Consider the following 21,330-nt stretch of genomic DNA (forward strand, 5'->3'; position numbering starts at 1 on the left):
ATTCTGTAAGAATTTCTACCCCAGGATGGTAAGGGAAGAACCTGTGGCTCCTTCAGAAGGTTTCTTCTGTTTATCTCCCATGACCTTCCAAAAATGTGTCTTTACTAGTTAGGATTCCCTTCTTGAAGCCTAATCATTCTCTTGACACTTTGCCCAAATCTTTTATACAGTGTCTCTCAATATGGGAGGATTTTTTTTTCCTGGTTAACCTTTTTCCATTTCTGCAGTTCATATGTTATTCGAGCTGAGTTACAGGTAGCTCACACCTGTAATCCTAACTGCTTGAGGGAGGGTGAGACCTGGAAGATCAGGGTTTGAAGTCAGACTGGTCAGAAAAGTCTTTGAGACTCTGTCCAGGCTGAAGGCATGGCTCAATTGGTAGAGCAGCAGCCATGAGTAAAAGCTGAGGGAGAACTTAATGCCCTAGGTTCAAGCCCTGGTGCCACCCTCCACCCTCCCCTGAGGAGAAGAAAAGGGAAGAGAAGGGGGAAGGGGAGACTCTAACTTCCAAGCTTGACCGATATCATAGTTTTTTTGTCTCAGTGTTATGTCACACTTACTTTTTGAGCTCACATAGTTTACCATGTCTGTGTCTAATTTAGTCCAAAGGAGAAAGCCCATTTTATTTGCTTAGATAAAACAGACATGTGGGCTTGTGATTCTTTATCTAGAACCCATGTACCTCTTCTATCCTCTATTCTTCCCCTGTGTGATACAAAAGCCCAAAGCTTAAAGCTCTTAAATGAGGGAGTCTTTGGCTGGGAGCCAGTGGCTCATGCCTGTAGCCCTAGCTACTCAGGAGGCTGAGATCGAGGATCACAGTCAAAGCCAGCCTGAGCAAGAAAGTCCGTGAGACCCTTATTTCCAAATAATCATAGCAAAGGTGCTGTGGCTCAAGTGGTAGAGTGCTAGCCTTGAGCTAAAGGAGCTCAGGGACAGCGCCCAGGCCCAGAGTTCAAGCCCTAAGACTGGCAAAAAAAAGAAAAGAAAAGAAAAAAGGAGTCTTTAAAAGCTGCAGAGAGAATGAGCTTCTTTAGCTGTAAATCTGTACCTTTTTATACTTTTCTAGGATATTTCTCTACCATCCCTAAAATGCCTTTTCTCCGGCCCCATTTCTTGAGAATTATTGAAAATAGAAGGCTAGAAGCTTGTGGAGTTGAAAGGCTATGAGAAGGAAGGTGTCATTAAGCAGAAATTCTTAGTGTTGAGCTGAGTCTTCTTGCTATGCTATGAGAAATGGAAGGAGGGAGGGAAGAAGGAGCTCAGATCATTAAGACAGGATAGTTTTTCCCTGTTCTCTTTTATGAGGCTTCTTAAAGTCATTGCCACTTGTGACTACTGAAATTATTTCCAAATCTAATCTTGCCTTCTCTTGGTGTTTCTAGACCCCTTTTTTTCCCTTCAAGGGGATTGAAAATGAAGTTTCACACATTTAAACTGTTCAAGCACATAGTGTTTCTAACCTTTTTCATTACTTTTCTTCTTTGTTGTCCTTGTACTTAGTTTCTCACCTGTCATATCAATAATGATAGAATACAATAGGTTAAAATGTAATACTACATGTTAGGTACTTTGATTTATTTGTTCTACCACACTAGCCCTGAGACCTGGGCAAATTACTAAATTAAATCTTTTTTTCATTTTCCAAACTGTAGGAATCCTGTTGTGAAGGTTACTGTGAAAATTAGCTGATCCCATATTATGTACCTGGCATGATTTGCATGCTATACTTAGCATAGCAGTCAGTCAATAAATATTAACTCTTAAGTTTATTAAAGTTCAATTAAGGCTTAGGTTAAGTGGCATTGTTTTTATTAGGTTCCAGTTAAAGAATAGGGGTTAAGTGGAATAGTTTGAGCCTGCATATGTGTACATGTGCTTACTTTTCACAATTGTTTTTGGTGTAGAGACTGCAAAGAATTCTAGGTGCTCTCTTAGCTCTAGCTCACTGGCAGAAAAATTGACCTTTTCATGTGGGACATTGATTTTCCTCCTCCTGTTCCTCACATGCAAAACCTGGTCAAAGGCAAAGTACAGGATAACTTATGCATTGTCTTGGAGGAAGTTTGGGAAAAGAGGGGAAAAAACTTTCTGTAACCTTATCAGTTTACAAAACCATTCCTGTAATCCTAGTAGAAGTGTTGCTCAAGTGGTAGAACAGCCTTAAGCAGAAAAGCCAAGTAAGAGCACAAAGGCTCTGAATTCAGGCCCCAGGGTGGGGGGGCCTATTAGTCATCTTATACTTTCTTCTGAATGCTTTTTTTTTTGGCCAGTCCTGGCCTTGAACCCAGGGCCTGAGCACTGTCCCTGGCTTCCTTTTGCTCAAGGCTAGTACTCTGCCACTTGAGCCACAGCGCCACTTCTGGCCGTTTTCTGTATATGTGGTGCTGGGGAATTGAACCCAGGGCCTCATGTATACGAGGCAAGCACTCTTGCCACTAGGCCATATCCCCAGCCCCTGAATGCCTTTTCAATGCAGGAGATAAATGAGTAATAGGAAGGGAAAACCCATTGTTGGCTCAGGCCAAAAGCTAGGGATAGATGGGGAGAAGTAGAGTGCCAGCTGAGTGGAATGAACGTGCAAGCCCAGGGAGTTCAGGCCCTCTGTTCAAGCCCCATTACTAGTATACCCAAACAAAAAACAAAGCAGTTCCTTTGGAGGAAAAAGGAAAGATGTAGCGTTTTTGTTATTCATTAACTTTACCCATTCCCAACTTGTTTTGTAGTTTGTCTGGGTGGGGATCCATATATTCATGGAACAGTACATTGAAACCCTCTTTTGGTCCTCTCTCCTTCATGCTGGATCAGGTTGATGTCACAGGAGTTTGTTGTTTATTTTGGGCAGTTCTGGGGCTTATACTCAGAGCTTTACGTTTGTTAGGGAGGCACTCTATTGCTTAAGTTGTGCCTTAAGCTCTTTTTGTTCGAGAAATAAGGTCTGACTTTCCCCCTAGACTGAACCTATGTCTACTTCCTGCCTTAACTGGAATAACAGACCTGTACCACCATGCCCCGATTTTTCTGATAGGATCTCTGCCAGGTGCCACCTGTGAGCTATTCAGGAGGCTGAGATTTGAGGATCATGGTTCAAAGCCAGCCTGGGCAGGAAAGTCAGAGAGACTCTAATCTCCAGTTAACCACCAGAAAACCAGAAGTGGCACTGTGGCTCAAGGGGCAGAGTGCTAACCTTGAGCAGAGGCACTCAGGGACAGTGCCCAGGCCCAGAGTTCAAGGCCTATGACTGACAAAAGATAGGATCTCCTTTTTCTGCCCAAGGTAGCCTCTGGCCATAATCCCTCAATCTCTACCTCCCATCATTATTTTTAATGTAAGCAGGGCAAGATTCTCTTGCCACCTTCAGCTCTCATTGCCTGGAGTGCAAGGTACTATGCCTCTATGGAGACAATTTTTGTAGTGTAGTGTTTGAGGTGCTTGTTGCACAGGCAGAATGAATGGGAGTTGGTGTGGCTCATAGGTTTTGGTGACAGTGTTGAAGGACACAGGACTGCGGAATAGGAGAGACATGAGCTAGATTATCTCAAGATAACTTACATTTTTCATTCTGAGGAGATTCAGAGATGTCTTCAGAGAATTTTCCAGAGAAGAATTCAGACTCTCCAGAAAAGAATTGTTAGATCCTTTCCCTTTCCTGTCTTCTGTGTCCCAACCCTCTTCCCACAGTCCTTTATAGTGTTTTTCTGTCTTGCTCCAAGGACCCCTTTTGATCCTCTTCAGTTCCTGGTCTCCTTGGTGTAAATGTGGCGCTTGATTAGAAGAGGTCAGCACTGAATTCTAAACTCTTTGACTGCTTTTATTTTTCTTTTTTCAGGTTCAAGTGCTGGATTGTGTCATGTGACCATCCCAAAACTCAGAGCACCCTATGGCCATCTTTGCCCTCTGTCACATAACTTGAAAACTGCTTGATGGCCTTTTTGCAATGGTTCCTCTTTCCAGGAAGCCTTGATCTCAGTGAAGAAGTCCTTTCCTGGCATTCCAGTACCCCTCTCAGTCCCATACTTCTCAGACACCCTTAACAAACAAAGGCAATCACACACATGATGTAACAAATACACAAAGCAAATAATTACACTAAAAACTGGTATGTTTGGAGGGGCACTGACCAGGTCCACACACATATGCTGTGTGTGGTGGGGTTAAGGGCTAGCTCCCTCTAGGGAGCTGGGCCATGTACCCAAGCCAACCCATGCCTCTTTGGGGATGGGTAAGAATGAGGGAGACTTCATATGAGAGTCCTCCCTCCTTGCAAAGTTCTTTATGGTGGTAACAAAGGGACGATGTTTTAAGTGTCCTCCAAGTTTAATGCCCTAACTCTAGACTATTGAGGGAAGTTGGCTGGTGCCCACTGCCTAACACCCACCCCATCCAGTATCAAGAGACATTTGGGCCTGGGGAAAGCATCTTCACTTTTCTGTTCCTATCCTTCCACCAAGGAAATGTAAATAGTGTTGACAGTCAAGGGTATCTTGTTTTCCAAGCCTGGGGCAGGAGGAAGAACAGAGCCAGAGGAGAGGCTTGGGGTTAACATGGTTGCCATATGGAAAGTGAGTTGAAGTCACTTATTCCTTTAATAAAGCACCTTACCCCATTTTCTCACTATGAAAATCAGAGAAAGATGCTAAGACTTCGCAACAGCACCTTCCCAAGGTTCATCACATACCTTTGCCCTTTCCGTGGTCTGGTCTAAGCAGGAGAGACATGCTCTCCGGAAGAACAAGCCTTCTAGGCCTGCTTGCCAGCTTGTGCTTTACTTCATCATTGTTTCTGCCAGATTGTAACTGCTGACTATTTGGAGGGATTTATTTTGTCATACCCTCTTTTCCTCTCTTCCTCCCTCTAGGCTCTTGCTGGAGCCAGGAGGTAGCTGGTGAGTAATGGATAGGGTATAGATTCTCAACTCCGTGGCTTCAGGCACTGTCCAGCTAGGAGGCAGAGGGGAACTTGTACTCCAAAGCCTGTGACTCTGCTAAGCCTCACATCTCTTCACCACCACTCTGGTGCCCTGGTTATCTAGTCCCACAGCGAGAGGTATTTTATGTCCATAAAGTGCCCGTGGTAAGTGCTCAGAATTCATCTCTTGGCTGTGGTGGGTGCTGCTATTTTTCATTCCATCGAGGGGAAGAAACTGAGGCACAGTGAGTCCAGAGGAGGGTGGGTCCAGATTGTGAAAGGAACGAAGGGGGGCTTAACTAGTGGCTTGAAGTGGCAAAGTCTGCCTGCTCTGTAGCCTTTCAAATCCAGAGGGTCTCTATCCTTCTCATACTCTGCTGTAACTGGCCTTGTCATGTGCCTTACCCCGCTGTACTATCCCCTCCCTGCTGCCAGATACTATTTTCCAAAAATAAAAGATAAAAATTATAGACACTCTACTCCCTTATTCTCCCTCCTTCTACCCTGAGCTTTGGGGTTGGGGGACTAAAATGCCCCCACCTCCAGAATCCCTTCCACCTTGGTCTGCTGGCTTTATTCCCTAGCCCAGAGCAGTGATTTGGATTCAAATGCCCTGTGACCTTCAGCCTCTTCACTACTTCCTAGACCCTTTCTAACCCTTCCCAGACCTCGAGGATTCTGGGATCTGTACCTTTTTTTTCCCTTGACCTGAAGATAGAGGCTGGGAGCAAGGGCATTCCACAGGCTCTTTGGTCTCTCTTGGCTGAGGGGAATTTGGGCATAAGCAGGTTGTACCCCCTGGCAAAATAATACCATGAAGGTGGGCCTGAGGGTTAGTTTAGTGGCTCTCATACATAGATCCTGGATGTTGAGGGCTCCCTCTCCCCTCCCACCCCTTCCCAGCTCTTAAACCCTAACCTGTTTCCATGAACACTCAGCTCAACCCCATTTGGCTCAAAAAGGTTAGTTAGGGTGATTATGGGGTATAAACTTAATGTGTTAGCCCTCTTGCCCTTCAATCCCATCCCCAACCCTGGAGGCTTTATACAAGTGCTTAAGTGGGTATTGGGGAAGAACAGGGTTTGAGGAATAAGGAACAAATGGGGCATAGTGGGCAGGGGCCCCCCTATTCCAGTAAAGCCAAATACCAAAAAAAAAAAAAAGTCACAATAAATAAATAAATAAAATTCCCAAATCCTTACTTTTGCCCCTGTCTTTGTTTCCCTTCCCCTGGCAACTTTTGGAGGGAGAGGGAATAACCTAAGAATGGATTTTTTTATTTCTTCCTACTGAGTAGTCAGGGGAACTCCCCAAACTAGACCAAGCCTCTTACCTTACCAGTAGAAAAAAGGAGGCTTGGTGTGGGGCTTTCATTTATTACTCCATTTCCATCTCTTTCTCAGCATTTGTCTCTGCCTAGTCTCTTGTCTCATCTGCTTCTCTGTCCTTTAGCCTTCTCCATGCTGCTCAGTTTGCTCCTGTCTCTATTCCTCCATCTCTACCTGTCTCTGCATCTCTATCTTCTTGCCAAACCTTCTCATCTTGGACACTGCCTACCCTGACCATGCCCCTCCTCTCCCTTTACCCCCAACCCCTCAGCCCTCAATCCCCACTTGCCTCCCTCTGTTGTATTGCACACTGCATGGTCAGGGAACAAGGTGTGGTGTTCATGGGAAGAGGCGGAGGGAGCTGTAGGGCTTGGGGGAATTAGGGCCAGGGCTGGGAGTGTTGGGGAAGGGTCTGGTAGGGAAGGCCATCCACTGTCCCCCACCTTAGGAGCAGCCACAGCGATCCACCACCATGCCAGGGATCTTGCCGTAGATAATCTGCTGCTTGTCATTGAAGTAGAGCATGTTGATTGGGGACATCTTGGTTGGGGTGCAGCAGGGCCCAGCAGAGCCTCTTGGATTGGCTTGTTGCACCAAGTGGGTGTGTGGATACTTTTGCATGAACATGTACTCGCACTGGCCGGAGCAGTAGTTGGCTTTGTAGCGCTTAGGTGCGATGATCCAGTCCCAGCCAAAAGCCTCAAAGTCCACTGTGAGAGGGTATCGGCAGCATCGGGACTCGCTTGAGTGCTCGTCACAATCCAGGCCCAGGTTCCGCCGGGACCGTTTTGTGTTCTCTAGGACTCGAAGCTCCATGAAAGGATGCTGAGGGTCAGGGAGAGGGGAAAGAGATGTGACATAGCCCTGAACAGTAGATCTTCCCTGTTCCTTCCCGTCCTGCCTCTCACAGGGGCATCAGAACAGAAACCATTGATTTCTTGGCTATTTAATCCCTACTTACCCCAGACTTTATATTCTACACACTTTTGTCACCTAACCATCTTGACTCACCTCCCCTAATTCTTTTCTGGCAACCTGAGCCTCAAGCAGCTCGGCCCAGGGCCTCATCAAGGGCCCATTTGTATTCCCACGGATCTCCCATTAACTGACATCTTTCTTCACCCCAAATCCAGTTTTTAGCTGTTTGCCTGGCTTGGGTCCCTGGATTGCCACTCTAACACCCAATGCCTCTAGAATCAGCTCCTGACCCCAGATAAATAACACTGGTCCCTAGTCTCCTCACATGCCTAGTCTACTTTTTCTAACATCCCCACCTCCTCAGGGCCATATCCACCACCACTTCAGGCCCCCTGCTCACCAGCCCCTCAGCTCCTGGCCCCAAGGAGGTGACAGCCAGGTCTGTGCCACTGGGATCAAAGGCGTTGATCTCGATGCCCCAGTTGCTCTGTGGCTGGCGGAACCAGCTGTGTAGCACTTGCTTGAAGTCGATGCTCTGCCAATGGCCGGAGCGTGAATGTAGCTCAATCTTGAGTGAACGGATACGGATGTGACGCCGGCCTCCTCCCCCTCCCCCTGTGGTCCCTTCCCCAGTTAGGGGTTTCAGTCGCAAAATCTGCAGGTAGACTGTGGCTGGGCGGGGCACTGGCCGAAGGTACACCCACAGCTGGGCCTTCAGTACCTTTGTGAACATCACCTTGGGGCTGAAGTGGAAATGGCAACAGAGAGGGCTGCCATCTGTCTGCACTGCAGGGTCCGCTGATAAGAGAGAAGGGGGCACAGCATCAGCAAAGAGTGTATGGAGAGCTTCAGCAACCCTGGGAGGCACTGGCAGGTTCTTCTGAGCCTGAGTTTTCCATTTCTTCTTTACCCTTCTGCACCTCTGGTACCCAAGAGTGTCTCCTCTCTAGGATGAAGGCTGTTAGGCTTTACTGATCTGTACCAGTTACCCTAAGATATAGGTTCCCCTTTACCAAATGGCCTATAAAGCTAGTTATTAGGTAATTCTTTCCTCCAGACCTTTCAAGCATATGACTCCAATTTTTTTCTGAATCTTCAGTATTCTTCATAGAAGCTATACCTCACTACTCCTGTTGTCCTGGCTGCTTTGCTGTTTATTGGTGGAGCCTGATACCCCACCCCCAAAAGAAAATGGCCTTAGAGGAGATCTGAGAGGTCCTTAGAGAGTATAGGCTAAATTTATCTCATAAAGTAGAACTCAGATCTAGGCTTCTCGTCTTATTCATTCTCCCCTAAATAAAATTTCCTTAGCTGCTTCCTCATTGCCATTACTGTCCCAGCCCACCTTCCCTCCCTTCTTCCCTTCCTTCCTTGTGATACTGAGGTTTGAATTCAGGGTCTTGGAGTTGATAGTCAAGCATCCTGACACTTGATTCATACCCCAGTATTTTTAGCTTTAATTTTCAGATAGGGACGCAAGCTTTTTGTACAGGTTGACCTCTTCAGACCATGACCCTCCTATCCTCACTGCCCAAGTAGCTGGGAGTAGCATGAGCCATGGTGCCCACCACTGGCCCCCACTTTTGAGGAAGGGAAAAACTTATTTCCTATTTGCACAGAGTGTCAGAAATAATTTTTAGCACATCAGATTAACCACTAGCAGCTTTTTCTCCTCTGAGCTTTCTTTGATCCCTTAGTCTACTGCTACTGAAAGTCTTTACAAAGGTTCAACACCCCAACATTACATTTTGATCCATTTTCCCTGGTCCAGGATCATAAATAGATATATTGATTCTCAATATAGGCCCTCTGCTTCTTCCTCTCAGTTCTGGTTTCTCTCCTTCCTAATTCCTTAAATCAGTTGGGAATGCTTAAGTTGTGAAGTCTTTCATGCCCAGTTTTCACATTCTGAAGGACTTAGCATATGTTGTCTCCCATCAGCACTCCCCACCCTCCCCAAAAGGAGGTGAGATGGGGAGGAAAGTGCTTAAAATGATTTCCATATATTCAGAACATGATACACAAAGTTCTTCTGTAGTATCTTTTCCTTGGTTCTTCTGAGGTCCCCGTGCTCTGGTAGTCCTCCCAGTGACCCTACTGGTGGGAGCTTCAGTAGAGGTGCAGTAGAGTAGGGTTTGGGGAGTGGAGATTGAGATTAGGAGAGTAGTAGCTGGGGCCAGGAAGCTACTAGTGAGACCTGGAGTGATAAGCAACAATCCACATGGGTATTATGTGCCTAACTGCAGCATAAGAATTACCTGAGTTTTACCATTAACTATTCATCTCCTTGAGAACAGATTCTCATAGTACAAAGCTGTACTAAACATTCCATGCTGAATGGAACTCTCGGCTCTTACATTACAGGAGCAAGGATCTGTTTTTCCTAAACTCTGTTCTTTGGTTACAACCCCAGTGGGTTTGTTTTTGTTTTTAACCTGGTCCTGGGGCATGAACTCAGGGCCTGGTCACTGTTCTGGAGCCTCTATGTGCTCAAGGCTAGCACTCTACCACTTGAGCCCCAGTGCCACTTCCGGCTTTTACTGAGTAGTTTATTGGAGATAAAGAGTCTCGTGGACTTTTCTGCCTGGGCTGGCTATGAATGGTGATCCTCAGATGGCAGCCTCCTGAGTAGCTAGGATTATAGGTTTGAGCCACCGCTCCCCGCCCCCAGTGGTACTGCCTGACTCCTTACCCACCACACTTCTCAGTGTGGTACAGGGAATTTTCAATAAATGTTGGTTTAACTCTCTAAGCTCTAAACCTATGTCACTATCAAAGCTGTGCCAGGATTTGGAGGTAAGGGATTGAGCACCAGAGTCCCGTCCCCTCAGTCTGGTTCCTTGTCCTCAATCTTCACCCACACCAAAGAATCCTCACACTTACACTTCTGTGGATGTGGTGACCAGGAGGGGAGAAACAGAGATGGGAGATGGCAAGGAATGGTGTGAGGAATGGCAGAGATGGTGTGAGGAATGAAGGCAGGTTAAAGATGAGAGGAACTAAGCAAAAAGATCACAGAAAGGGAAGAAGTCAGTTTGCAAATTGGAGAAGGCTGAGGTAGTGAGTTGGAGAGGAGTGGGCAGGAGTTAAGAAGCTAGAGGTAAGAGAGTGGAACCTAGTGGGGTAAAGAAAAGAGCAGAAAGGGTGCAGAGGGAGAAACAAAGGGGAAGCAGGTAGAGCTACAGAGGGAAATGGGGCTTGAGAATGTCCCCAACACATGCCTCTCCCCCCCCCCCCCCAGCACTCGTGGCACTCATGGGGAGGGGAAGGGGCCACATCTGTGTTGGATTGATTTGGTTGGTGGCAGGCAGCAGGTCAGGTTTAGTAGGCGGTGCTGGTGGGGGAGAGAGGTCAATGCACTATTTTCACCAAAGGCCCAACCCCCTCCTGCTCACTGCCTCCCCTTCCTCTCCTCCTCCCCCCCCCCCCCCACACACACAACACACCCTCTCCTAACCCAGGCTGGAAGGCCTGGGGGCAGAAGGTTGGGGCTGAGAGGGCAGGGGCCTCAAGGGGTGTGCCAGAGAGACAAACTAAGGGGCTGGGCTTGGCTCCCGGAAGGGCAGGGGGCTGGGTTCCCAGGATGAAGGCTGGGGTGAGAGCCTGAGAGGGTCGAAGGAACTAGGGCAGGCAGGCACAGCAGCCAGGGCGAGGTGGGGGCTGGGGTCCACTGTATAGGGCTGGGGGAGGGGAGGCAGGGGGAGGGGAGCAGAGGCCATCTCTGCTGACAAACACCTCCCCCGATTAGCAGAGCACAAGTCTCTTATTAAAGCGGGTCCCTGGGGATTAGACTATAAAAGTCTCTTTTTCCTTTTCCCCTCTCTCCCTCCCCTCCCCTCCACTCCCCCTCCCTGTCTTAAGAGCACTGCTAGACTCTTAAAGGGGCCGTACAGTACCTGGTTGGAGACCTAGTCCTAGTTGCCCAAGCCCTGAGATGGTGCTAGAGTAGACTTTGGGGTAAGACCCCACCAGCTGATACTCCTCCACCCCCCCACCCCGACTAACATGCACTGCCCCGTCCTGAACACAGCATCCTTTCACTTCTTGCATCCCCATTACCAGGGCTAACTGTGGGCTCAGTCTTTAAGGTTAAGGGATGCTGAGATAGTGGCAACAAGAACATCACAGCCTAGGAATCCTTCCATCCTGGACATCCTTCCACTACAAAACATAGACCTGAGTATCTCTTTACCTCTGCACCCTTCGTTTTCCAGCCCACTCTAGATCAGAATTCCTCTACAACTTTTTTCTAGAAGACTTTCACCATTCCTGCCTGCAGTGAATCTCAGGCTGACCCTAGCTCCCAAAAGCAGGAACCCTAGAAACAGAAGGAAGACTAAGGAACCCAAGACCAGATCTCCATGCCTTGACCTGCCAGCAAGTTTAATTTCCCGGTTCTTTGCGTTCTCTTCACAACACTGCCCAAGCACTGTGGAGTTAAGTTCTGCAGAAGGAAGGGTGGCAAGCTTCAGGCACTCACACTCCCAGAGGCACACCTGGGTTCCTGTGCCTCTAACACGGTGGTGGGCCATTAGGACTCCCCTCAACTCCCAGCTTTTTATGACCCATCTGCCAATAAACCACAGTCTCCCTCCTCTGCTGTCCAGAGCCATAAAACCAAAGAGTCTGTGTGAGTGTGTGTGGTGGTGGGGAACCTTGCCATTCCACTAGGGAATAGAGAGGGGCCTGGTTCCCTGGAGTTGGGGGGGGGGGGAGGAGACGCAGCAGGAGAGGGGAAGAGGGAGTCACCTGACCCCAGGGAGAACTGGAGGTGGGGGTGATAGTATTGGCCTGGATTTTCCAGGCCATAAAATTTCAAAGCAGCTCATGTCTATTAACATGTTCATCTTCCGTTTGGTCAGGAGCTCGGGTGCCTGGGTTTCACCGCCCCCCCCCCCCCCGAGTTCTTTCTCTTTTCTCCTTGGATCTTCCTCGGGCTCCTGCGGGTAGAGCAGTGAATAAGGGCCGGACTCGAAGGTCTGAGTAACCCAAGATGTCCTTAAGCCCCACCCCCACCCGCAGCGCCTCGGAGTTGAGTTCCCCGAGCTCGGTCAGGACTTGGGTAACCCAGTGTGGAGACAGGGCTCGGGCAGGATGTGGAGGTGCCAGCTGGGCTGTTGGGCAGGACACGGGGTTCTGGGATCCTATTCCTGGGACGGGTGGAGGGGCCTTCGGTTCTCTGCAGCCCGCCGGGCGCAGCGCGCAGCGCGGAGCGCGGGGCGGCGAGGGGATGCCGGAGCCGCGGGGCGGCTGCACTGCGGCCACCCGGGCGCTGGACGGGACTGCGGGGGTCCCAGCGCCTCCCGACGCTGTTCCAGCCTGATCCACCCTCCCCCGGCCAACACACACACACGGCCCCTCAGAACACGCCAGGGGGGGACCCCTGACGGTGGCTCCTGGACTCCCAGCCTCACCGCCGGGGGTGTGCGAGGCAGGGGCTCTCCACCCGGTCTCACGCCCAGCCTCCCGGAACGGGGCGTGCACGGAACTCCGCTGCCCACCGTCACCGCTCAAAAAAAGAAAAAGTTCTGCGGAGCAGCCCCTGCTCCCTAAGCCAAGTTTGTTTTTTTTCCCCCTCTCTCTCTCTTTTAGCCGGGAGCGCCCCGCTTCCCCCGAGCCGGGCGCGCGCGGCCCCGCGCCCGCGCCACCCCGCGCCGCCCGCCCGCCCGCGCACTTACTCTCCTGGGCCATGCTGATGACCGTCTCGGTGGTGGCGTGGTACTCGTCCTCCTCCAGGAAGTCCTCGGGCTGCAGCGCGTCGCCCTGGAAGTCGTGCAGGTCCAGGATCTGCTGCAGCGGCGGCGCCTTGGGCAGCAGCTGCTTCACCACCTCGCGGCTGATGTTGGGCGCCTCCTTGAGCCGCAGTTTGCTCAGGATCTGCGACTTGATGCTCTCCAGCCGCAGCTCGCGGCTGTGCTGCCGCCACACGCACACCGGACAGCCGTCCGGCTCGGGCGCCGCCGACGGGGCGGGCCGGCTCGCGCGCTGCCCCCCGGCCCCGGCGGCCCCGGCCCCGGCCCCGGCCCCGACCCCGACCCCGGCCCCGGCCGCCGCCGCTGCCGCCGCCGCCGCCGCCGCCGCCGCCGCCGCGGGGCCCTCGGCCGCCTCCCCCCGGGGCCGCAGCTCCAGGGCGAGGAGCAGGAAGCCCAGCAGCAGCGGGGCCGCGAGCACCATGCTGCAGGGGAGGGGAGGAGGAGGAGGACTGGGGGGCGGGGACGCCGGAGTCCCGCGGGGAGGGGGCGGGGGAGGAGGGGAGGAGGAGGAGGGGGTCCGGGCGGCGCGGGATTGGGGGCTGCCCGGCCGCGGGGGGGCCGGGGGGCCGGGGGCGGCGGGCGCGCGGGCGGGGCGGGCGGGCGGCCGGGGCGGGCGGCTGGGGGGGCCCGGGTCCGGGCCAGGCCCTTTATAGCCCCGGCCCCCGTGTCGTCAGCGTCCGCGATTGGCTGCGGAGCCAACAAAAGAGGTAGCGCTGTCATCCGAGGCGAGAGAGGGAGCTGGAGAGAGCGGAGGAAAAGAGAGAGGGAGAGGAAGAGAGAGAGGGAGAGAGGGAGGGAGAGGGAGAGGAGGGAGGGGGCACCGGCCCAGAGGAAGATGCTGGGACGGGACGGAGGGATGAGGGAGAGGGGGGACAGTTAGGGACCAAGGGGGAGAGGGTCGGATCCAGAGAGACCCAGTAGGCAGAGGAGAGATGGGGAAACAAAGGAGGGAGAAAATTAAGAGTCGGAGTGGGGAGAGTCACAGAGAGAGAGACCCCGAGAGGCCGAGAAGAAAAGCTCCCCCCCCCCCCCCCCCGCCTCGGTTTCAAGAGGGAAGAGAGTCAAAGACAAAGATAAGGAGTCTAGAGAGAAGTGTGACTTGGAGGGCCGGAGACCAGGAGAGATGTCAAGGCATAGAGACAAGAGTGGGAGCTGGGGGACATGGTGATGGGGGGCCCAGTCCAGTACCCAGGGGGAAACAGAGGATGGCAGAAAGGGGGGGGGGGTACCAGAGAGGAGCTCCATGCAGAGAACTGGGGAAGGCAGAGACTCCTGAGACTCTCCGAACCATAGGGACTAGGGCGAGAGGCAGCCTTGGTGGAAGCACCGAGAGCCCAAGGGAAAGAAAGAGGATCCCTAGCTAGAGGAGGTACTCCTAAGAAATTGTTTAAAGAAGCCATGGAGGCCCTGCTCCAGTGACGCACGGCTGTTATCCTAGCTACTCAGGAGGCTGAGATCTCAGGATCAAGGTTGAAACAAAGACTCCAATTAATCATAAAAAATAACTGGAAAAGGAGCTATTACTCGAATGGTAGGCACTCTAACCTTGAGTGGAAAAAGCTAAGGGATAGCACCAGTACCAACACACACACACACACACACACACACACACACACACACACACAGCCATGGAGACTGTAATCCTAGCCCTCTGAAGGCCTAGCCAGGACTGTCACTATACATAGTGAAACCCTGTGTCAAAAAACTGTGGGCCTGGGGCTGGGGATATGGCCTAGTGGCAAGAGTGCTTGTCTCATGTATACATGAGGCCCTGGGTTCAATTCCCCAGTACCACATATATAGAAAATGGCCAGAAGTGGCGCTGTGGCTCAAGTGGTAGGGTGCTAGCCTTGAGCAAAAAGAAGCCAGGGACGGTGCTCAGGCCCTGAGTCCAAGCCCCAGGACTGGCCAAAAAAAAAAAAACAAAACAAAACTGTGGGCAGCTGGTGTTGGTGGCTCATGCCTATAACCCTAGTTATTCAGGTTACTGAGATCTGAAGATCGTGGTTCAAAGCCAGCCCAGGAAGGAAAGTCTATGGGACTCTCCAATAAACCACCAGAAAACGGGAAGTGGCGCAGCTGATGCGGTAGAGCGCTAGCCTTAGCTGAAGAGCTTAGGGACAGCACTAGGGCCCCAAGAGTTCAAGTCCCATGACTGACAAACAAATCAAGGGCTAACAAAGGGCAAGGGTGCACTGGGGGCTCATGCCAGCTACTCTGGAGGCTGAGATCTGAGGATGGGGTTCAAAGCTAGCCCTGGGCAGAAAAGTTCCTGAGAGACTCATCCTCAGTTAACCTCTCAAAAACTGGAAGTAGAACTGTGGCTCAAAGTGATAGAGCACTAGTCTTGGGCAAAAATTGCTCAGAGACAAAGCCCAGGCCCAGAGTCCTGGCCCCACAACCAACAACAAACCAGTCGCCCCCCCCCCCAAATGGAGACAGAAAGTAGCAGGACTGAAACACTGAAACTCTGATGTGAGACCAGCCCTCTTCTGCATAGATGAGACCCTAGGCACTGCCAGAAAGCAGAGTAGAAGAATGCCTAGGGATAAAATGCTTTGGGAATACTTAACTTCCTCACTGTTGCCTCTTCAAGACCTTAGTTCCTAAAGGCCTATTTCTCAATCCCCACATCTCTGGAGATCACTAGGCTAATGGAAAATATTTACAGAATCAAACTCCATTCAATGTTTGCTGAAAAAAGAAAGATGAACTTCATTATTGAGCTTTTCAGACCAAGTAGATGGGTGTTGATTTCTTTTCTGGAATTAAAGCCCAATACTGTAATAAAATATCATAAAGTTGGCTTTGCATAAGCATGAGAGCAGAGCCTTGGGTAGGGGAGCTGGAGTAAAATGTGGTGAAAAAATTGGAGCTCCAGGTGTAAGAGGAGGCTGGGTAGGAGTTAAGAACAACAACTTGGGCCAGGGGTCAGTGCCTCCTGCCTGTAATCCTAGCTACTCAGCAGGCTGAGATCTGAGAGTTGCAGTTCAAATCCAGCCTGGGCAGGAAGGTCCATGAAATTCTTATCTTCACTTACCTGGCAAAAAGCCAAAAGTAGAGCTGTGGCTCAAGTGATACGAGTACCAACCTTGAACAAGAAAAGTTTGAACCACAATACCTACACTCATCTAGTTTTAAGGGTTACATAGTAATCAATAGAGACCTTCATGGGCTTCTCCTTCAATATTCTTTCCCTTTCCCTCTCATCCCCTAGAGCAGTGGTTGTCTTTATCGAATATTTAGCTATGTCCTGTCCTTCAGTGTTTCTCTCGTGGCATCACCTCAACAAAACTGTAATCTCCTGCTGTAGAAAAGGTAGCCTAGCTTCATTTCCTCACCAAACCCTTCTAGTAGAAAGTGCAAAGAGAAATCAGATTCAGGTTCTCTCTTCCAGGAACTTACAGACCAGAAAAGACAGTAGATAAATTGTACCAGCCAAGACTCCAGACCAGGGGGCTGAGCCAAGGCACTGTAAATGTCAGGTGAAGTAGAAAACTCCTCTCTTCTAAGATGATCTCTGAATCTTTGCACAGGTTGATTTTCCCTAGAATAACTGCCAGGACAGGGCTATAGTTCAGTGGTGGAATGAGTGCTTCGTATATGCAAGACCCTGGGTTCAATCCCCATCCCCAAGCATCTCCTCAAATCTTTTGGCTGAATTTACTCCTTCCTGGGTCTCTGTATTGATGGATTTGTTTGTGTGTGTGTGTTTGTGCACCTGTGAGCATGCCAGTATTGGTGTTTGAACTCAGGCCTTACATTCTCCCTTACCTTTTGTGCTCAAGGCTGGTGCTCTGTCACTTGAGACATACCCCTACTTCTGGTCTTTTGCTAGCTAATAGGAGGCATGAGCCTCAGGGACTTTTCTGTCTTGGCTGACTTTGAGCCTTGATCTTCAGAGCTTAACCTTCTGAGTAGCTAGGATTACAGGTGTGAGCCACCGGTGCTCGGCACAGTGAGAGTTTTTAATCCATTATCCAGAAGTCCTTTTCTGATTCTGACTTCGCAACTAGAGCTATGCTATCTGGGTTCAAACCTCTGCAGTCTTCCTTTTTAGCCTATGTGAGCTTGGGAAAGTTATAAAGTCTTTTTACACTGCAGATTCCTCATTTTGTAAGACAGGGTAACATTTCTGTAGCTATTTCATAAGATTATGTACCAGCCAAGACTCCAGACCAGGGGGTTAAATGTGTTAGTCATAACCAGGCTCTAGCAGCTCATACCTATAACTCTAGCTATTCAGGAGGCTAAAATCTGAGGATCATCATTCAAAGCCAGCCAGGGCAGGAAAGTCCATGAGACTCATCTCCATTAAACCAGCCTTAAATGGAGCTGTGCTTCAAGTGGTAGAGTGCTATCCTTGAGCAAAAAGCTTGAGAACAATGCCTAGCCCCTGAGTTCAAGCCCTAGGACTGACATAAAAATAATAAAGAAAAGTGTTAGTTATTCCCCTTCCTTTAACTTATAAGAGAAGTTTTCACTGAAGTGCCTTAGCTACATCGAATAAAGAACGAATGAGCTCGAATGCGCTTTGCTGAGTGAGCCTGCAGAACTGTAGAGAGAAAGCTATGTATGTCCACGAGGGGTTACTGTTTGCCAAATATTGCCAGGCAGGAACAAATGGGACAGAAAGTATTTAGCCCTTCGCTTTCTGCCCTGCTGGTTCTGGGACTAGGCGTAATCCAATAAGTGGACAAGGCTGCCATCTGGTGTTGGAACATGGACTGTCAGCTCCTTAAAGGTAAAACTAAAACCATAAAACCGTGTGGTTTTCCTAGCTTGTACATCCCGCCCCCCCCCATAACCCCCCATTTTGTTGTGTTGTGTTGTGTTGCGTGTGAGGGGGAGTGGAGAATGGAACCCACAGCCTTGTGAATACTGAGCAGGTGTTTTACCATGGCACGATACCCTCAGCCCAAGAAGTTCTACTTCATTATGTGTTGTCTGTTCTTTCTCCAATCTGCTTATATCTGCCCCCTTTTCCTTAGTCCTTTAGGATTCTGAAGCTGCAGTGTTTCTGGGAACAACCCACAGGTTTTTCTTTTCCTTTCTCTTTTCCTCTCCTTCCCTTTTGTTTCTTTTCCTTTCTTTTTGAGACAAGGTTTCATCGAATAGACTTGCTATGTAGCTTAGGCTGGCCTTGAACTCATCATCTTCCTGCCTCCAGCTCCAAAGCACTGAGATTACTGCCAAGCAACGCATGTTTGGCTCTGGGAAGTTTCTTTCAGGAGCTTCAGCAGGCCAGCTGTCCCCAGACTCAGTCCTGAGGAGGGCAGCCTGAGACTTTACAGGAAAGCAGTTGTGAGGGAGAACTGGACATTAAGATTTTAGCATATCCGAATACATGCCAACCCTGGCTTGGGTTCCAGCCCACTGTCCTGGTCTCCTTGGCAACTGACTTCCTGCCAGGGGTACCCCTCTCCTGGTGTTACCCTGGCAACCTTCAGGCCTGCCTTTCAAGGTCCTGACTGGTTTATAGTAAATATGAGTCGGGGCCTAAGGAGGCACTTAGATTGTGAGGGGCAGGGATGGGAGGCTGTGTTCCAGGGGGCGGAACAGGGTGAAGTTCCAGGACCTGCTGGAGTAAGAGGTGGTATGGCCTTGGGTAGAGGCTCTGTTACATTCTGTGGTAGAAGAGCTGCAGCCATGAACTACAGATCTCTAGAGTCAAGGCCACTGCTGCTAGAATTGGAGAACACTGTAAGGAGAGAAACCTGCTATCCTGCACCTCCACCCTCAAACTGCCTTGTCCAACACAACCTGGCTCATTGGGGAATACTTGTTTCTCATGCCTCTCCCAGTAGGATCCCTTATTGTAATTCAACTCCCTTTTTGCTCCTAAAGTCCTTGTTTTGAAGGTCAGTGGATGGATTCCTTGACACTACTGGCCTTTCTTAAGACAGGGAGGGGAGAAGAAGGTTGGTTGAGCTATAGTGGGGAGAGGGGCCTCCCTCAAGGTTTTCTCCACCCCTCCGGGCATGAGGCTCCAGGGAGGGGGGTGGCAGCTTTGGGTGGAAGGTGGTGTGTGGCTCTGCTCCCCACAAGCCCGGAGTCCCACCCCCAGGGAGGACCTCACTGTGTAATTACTGCCCTTTCCCACACCACTGTTCTCAACCATATAATTTATCTTGCTCAGGTCCCTGGGCAGCTCTGTGAACCTCTTTAGCCCTAAGGCTCTCTTAACGGTAGTTGGGTTTGGGAGAAGGGAACCAAAGTGAATTTGCATTTCAAATTTGCATTTCGGGCTCGAGGCCATACCACTAGAATTCTTCCCAGAACTCTCTCCATCTTTACCCAGCCACTTCTCACTTTTCCTTTCCTTTTTTGTGAAGAGCCTGGGCTTGAACTAGGCATGGTATACTTCTAGCTTTTTGATAGATAATTGGAGATTAGAGTCTAATGGACTTTCCTTCCCAGGCTGGCTTTGAACTGTGATCCTCAGATCTCAGCCTCCTGAGTAGCTAGGGTTACTCGTGGGAGCCACCAGCACCACATCTGGCTTTTTGGCTTTTCTTATTGCTCCACCTCCAGTGTGGGAGAGCAGTGGCCCAGCCTGGCTGCATTACCTGGCGGTGTCAGCAGGCAGCGCCCTATTCTAACTACTAATCAAAAAGAGGTCTGATCATGATACTCAGTATACAGTACGTGGAAAATCAAGTATGCAACTTGTGAATAGGAATGGGAGGGGAAAACTGGGAGAAAGTGAAGGAAGGGGTGACTGTCCAAAAGGAAATGTATGCATTACCTGGATTATGACATGGCAACACCTGTGCACAACACCTTAATATATTAAAAAAAAAAAAAAAAGGAAAGAAGGGGATTCTGAATGTGATGTCTGCTTCTCCAGATACATTAAAATATGGGTGGACAGATGTTGGAGGCTCTGGGCCCAGGTGATGGCTTCAAGCGTGGGACCTGGGCACCAGCAGGGCCAGCTGTGCAGGACAGATGCTGCAGGTGCTGCCGGGGCTGTATCTGGGTGGTGCTGCTACTGTTGCCAAGCCTGGTCATCTGGGGGAGGGGGCAATGCTGCCATGCTGGTGGTGGACTCTGAGCCCAGTTTCCAGGTGGGAGCTGGGTTCAAAGGTCTCTGCAGCCTCTCCTTACTGGTGCTCTACAAACCCGAGACCTACCTGCTCTGCCTTGGGGTGTGTGTGCACTGGTCGGCTTCTCAGTTGAGGTGTAGCTGGAGTGGCTGGTTTCATGATGAAGACTGACCAATTTTACCTTTGCAAAAACCTATGAAAACCTCCAGACTTGGGTTTGGGAATATGGCCTAGTGGCAAGAGTGCTTGCCTCGTATACATGAAGCCCTGGGTTCGATTCCCCAGCACCACATATATAGAAAACGGCCAGAAGTGGTGCTGTGGCTCAAGTGGCAGAGTGCTAGCCTTGAGCAAAAGGAAGCCAGGGACAGTGCTCAGGCCCTGAGTCCAAGCCTTAGGACTGGCAAAAAAAAAACCCTCCAGACTATTAAACCAGAAGCTAAGGTGAATGAGGAGTTTGAATGGCAACTGAAATGATGCCGGGTAGTGGAATATGAAGTGGATACCGCTAGTGCAATTTATAAGCGAGGTGGTTTATGAAAGGTGACAGAGAAGTATCAGACATGCAGGATTTACTTCAAGAATAATTTGCCATTGACCCAGCAACCATTTCATAAGGATTAAAAGATGACATTCTCTAGGGCTGGGACTGTGCCTTAGTGGTAGAGTGTTTGCCTAGCATGCATGAAGCCCTGGGTTCAATTCCTCAGCACCACATAAACAGAAAAGGCCAGAAGTGGCACTGTGGCTCAAGTGGTAGAGTGCTAGCTTTGAGTAAAAGAAGCCCAGATTCAAGGCCCTGAGTTCAAGCCCCAAGTCTGTCTGGCAAAAAATAAAAAGATAACATTCTCTATAAATGTATAAAGTGCAGGTGATCTTTATTTCACAGTTCAAGTATTTTGAATCATGAGGAGGGAAGTGGGCCTACAGCCTTTGCCCACAAGAGAACAACACCGTCATTCTTGTCACAGAGAGTCAGGCTTGGTGGCCATCTTATTTCATTCTGCACAGTGGATGGAATCTACTTTGTTGGCAATGATAGGTGGACAGTCTCTTTGCCCAAAATGTAATGCTGAGGTGGGTTCCTTCAACTGGTATGATGATCAGCATTTGTGCGGCAGATGGCTGATACCTGCTTTGCAAATACACAAGAATAGAGTGGATGAGATGAAATGCTCCCAGTTTTAGGATCACAAATAAGAAAATTTTGACCTGTGACTTTTGGTGACTTGGAAGGAAACTTGTTGGTGATTTATTATTCGTGGCAGACAATCTTGTTTTTAGGCTCCTGTTTTATTTGGAATGTGAGGAGACAAAAATCTCTTGGTGTGGCACAGGAGCTGGGTTATTACAATACCTCAGACGAGAAAGCCT

General features: G+C 49.9%; 2 protein-coding genes across 2 annotated transcripts in view; one reads left to right on the forward strand and one right to left on the reverse strand.

Moving 5' to 3' along the window:
• The window catches only part of LOC125363334 (SAP domain containing ribonucleoprotein), a 54,852-nt gene extending 50,797 nt beyond the window's left edge, over positions 1-4,055 (forward strand). Inside the window, exon 12 of the transcript XR_007213216.1 lies at positions 3,830-4,055. The gene's annotated coding sequence lies outside the window, so the exon portion shown is untranslated. The remainder of the gene's footprint in view (positions 1-3,829) is intronic.
• Positions 4,056-4,201: 146 nt separating this feature from the next.
• On the reverse strand, positions 4,202-13,328 carry Gdf11 (growth differentiation factor 11). The gene is made up of 3 exons (XM_048362299.1): positions 12,833-13,328; positions 7,555-7,952; positions 4,202-7,061 (listed from the first exon to the last, which is right to left on the reverse strand). The coding sequence occupies exons 1-3, from the start codon at positions 13,326-13,328 to the stop codon at positions 6,681-6,683; spliced, it is 1,275 nt and encodes a 424-aa protein (XP_048218256.1). The 3' UTR covers positions 4,202-6,680.
• Positions 13,329-21,330: the final 8,002 nt, after the last annotated feature.

This window comes from Perognathus longimembris, chromosome 1 (genome assembly GCF_023159225.1).
Source record: "Perognathus longimembris pacificus isolate PPM17 chromosome 1, ASM2315922v1, whole genome shotgun sequence".
Lineage (NCBI taxonomy): Eukaryota > Metazoa > Chordata > Mammalia > Rodentia > Heteromyidae > Perognathus > Perognathus longimembris.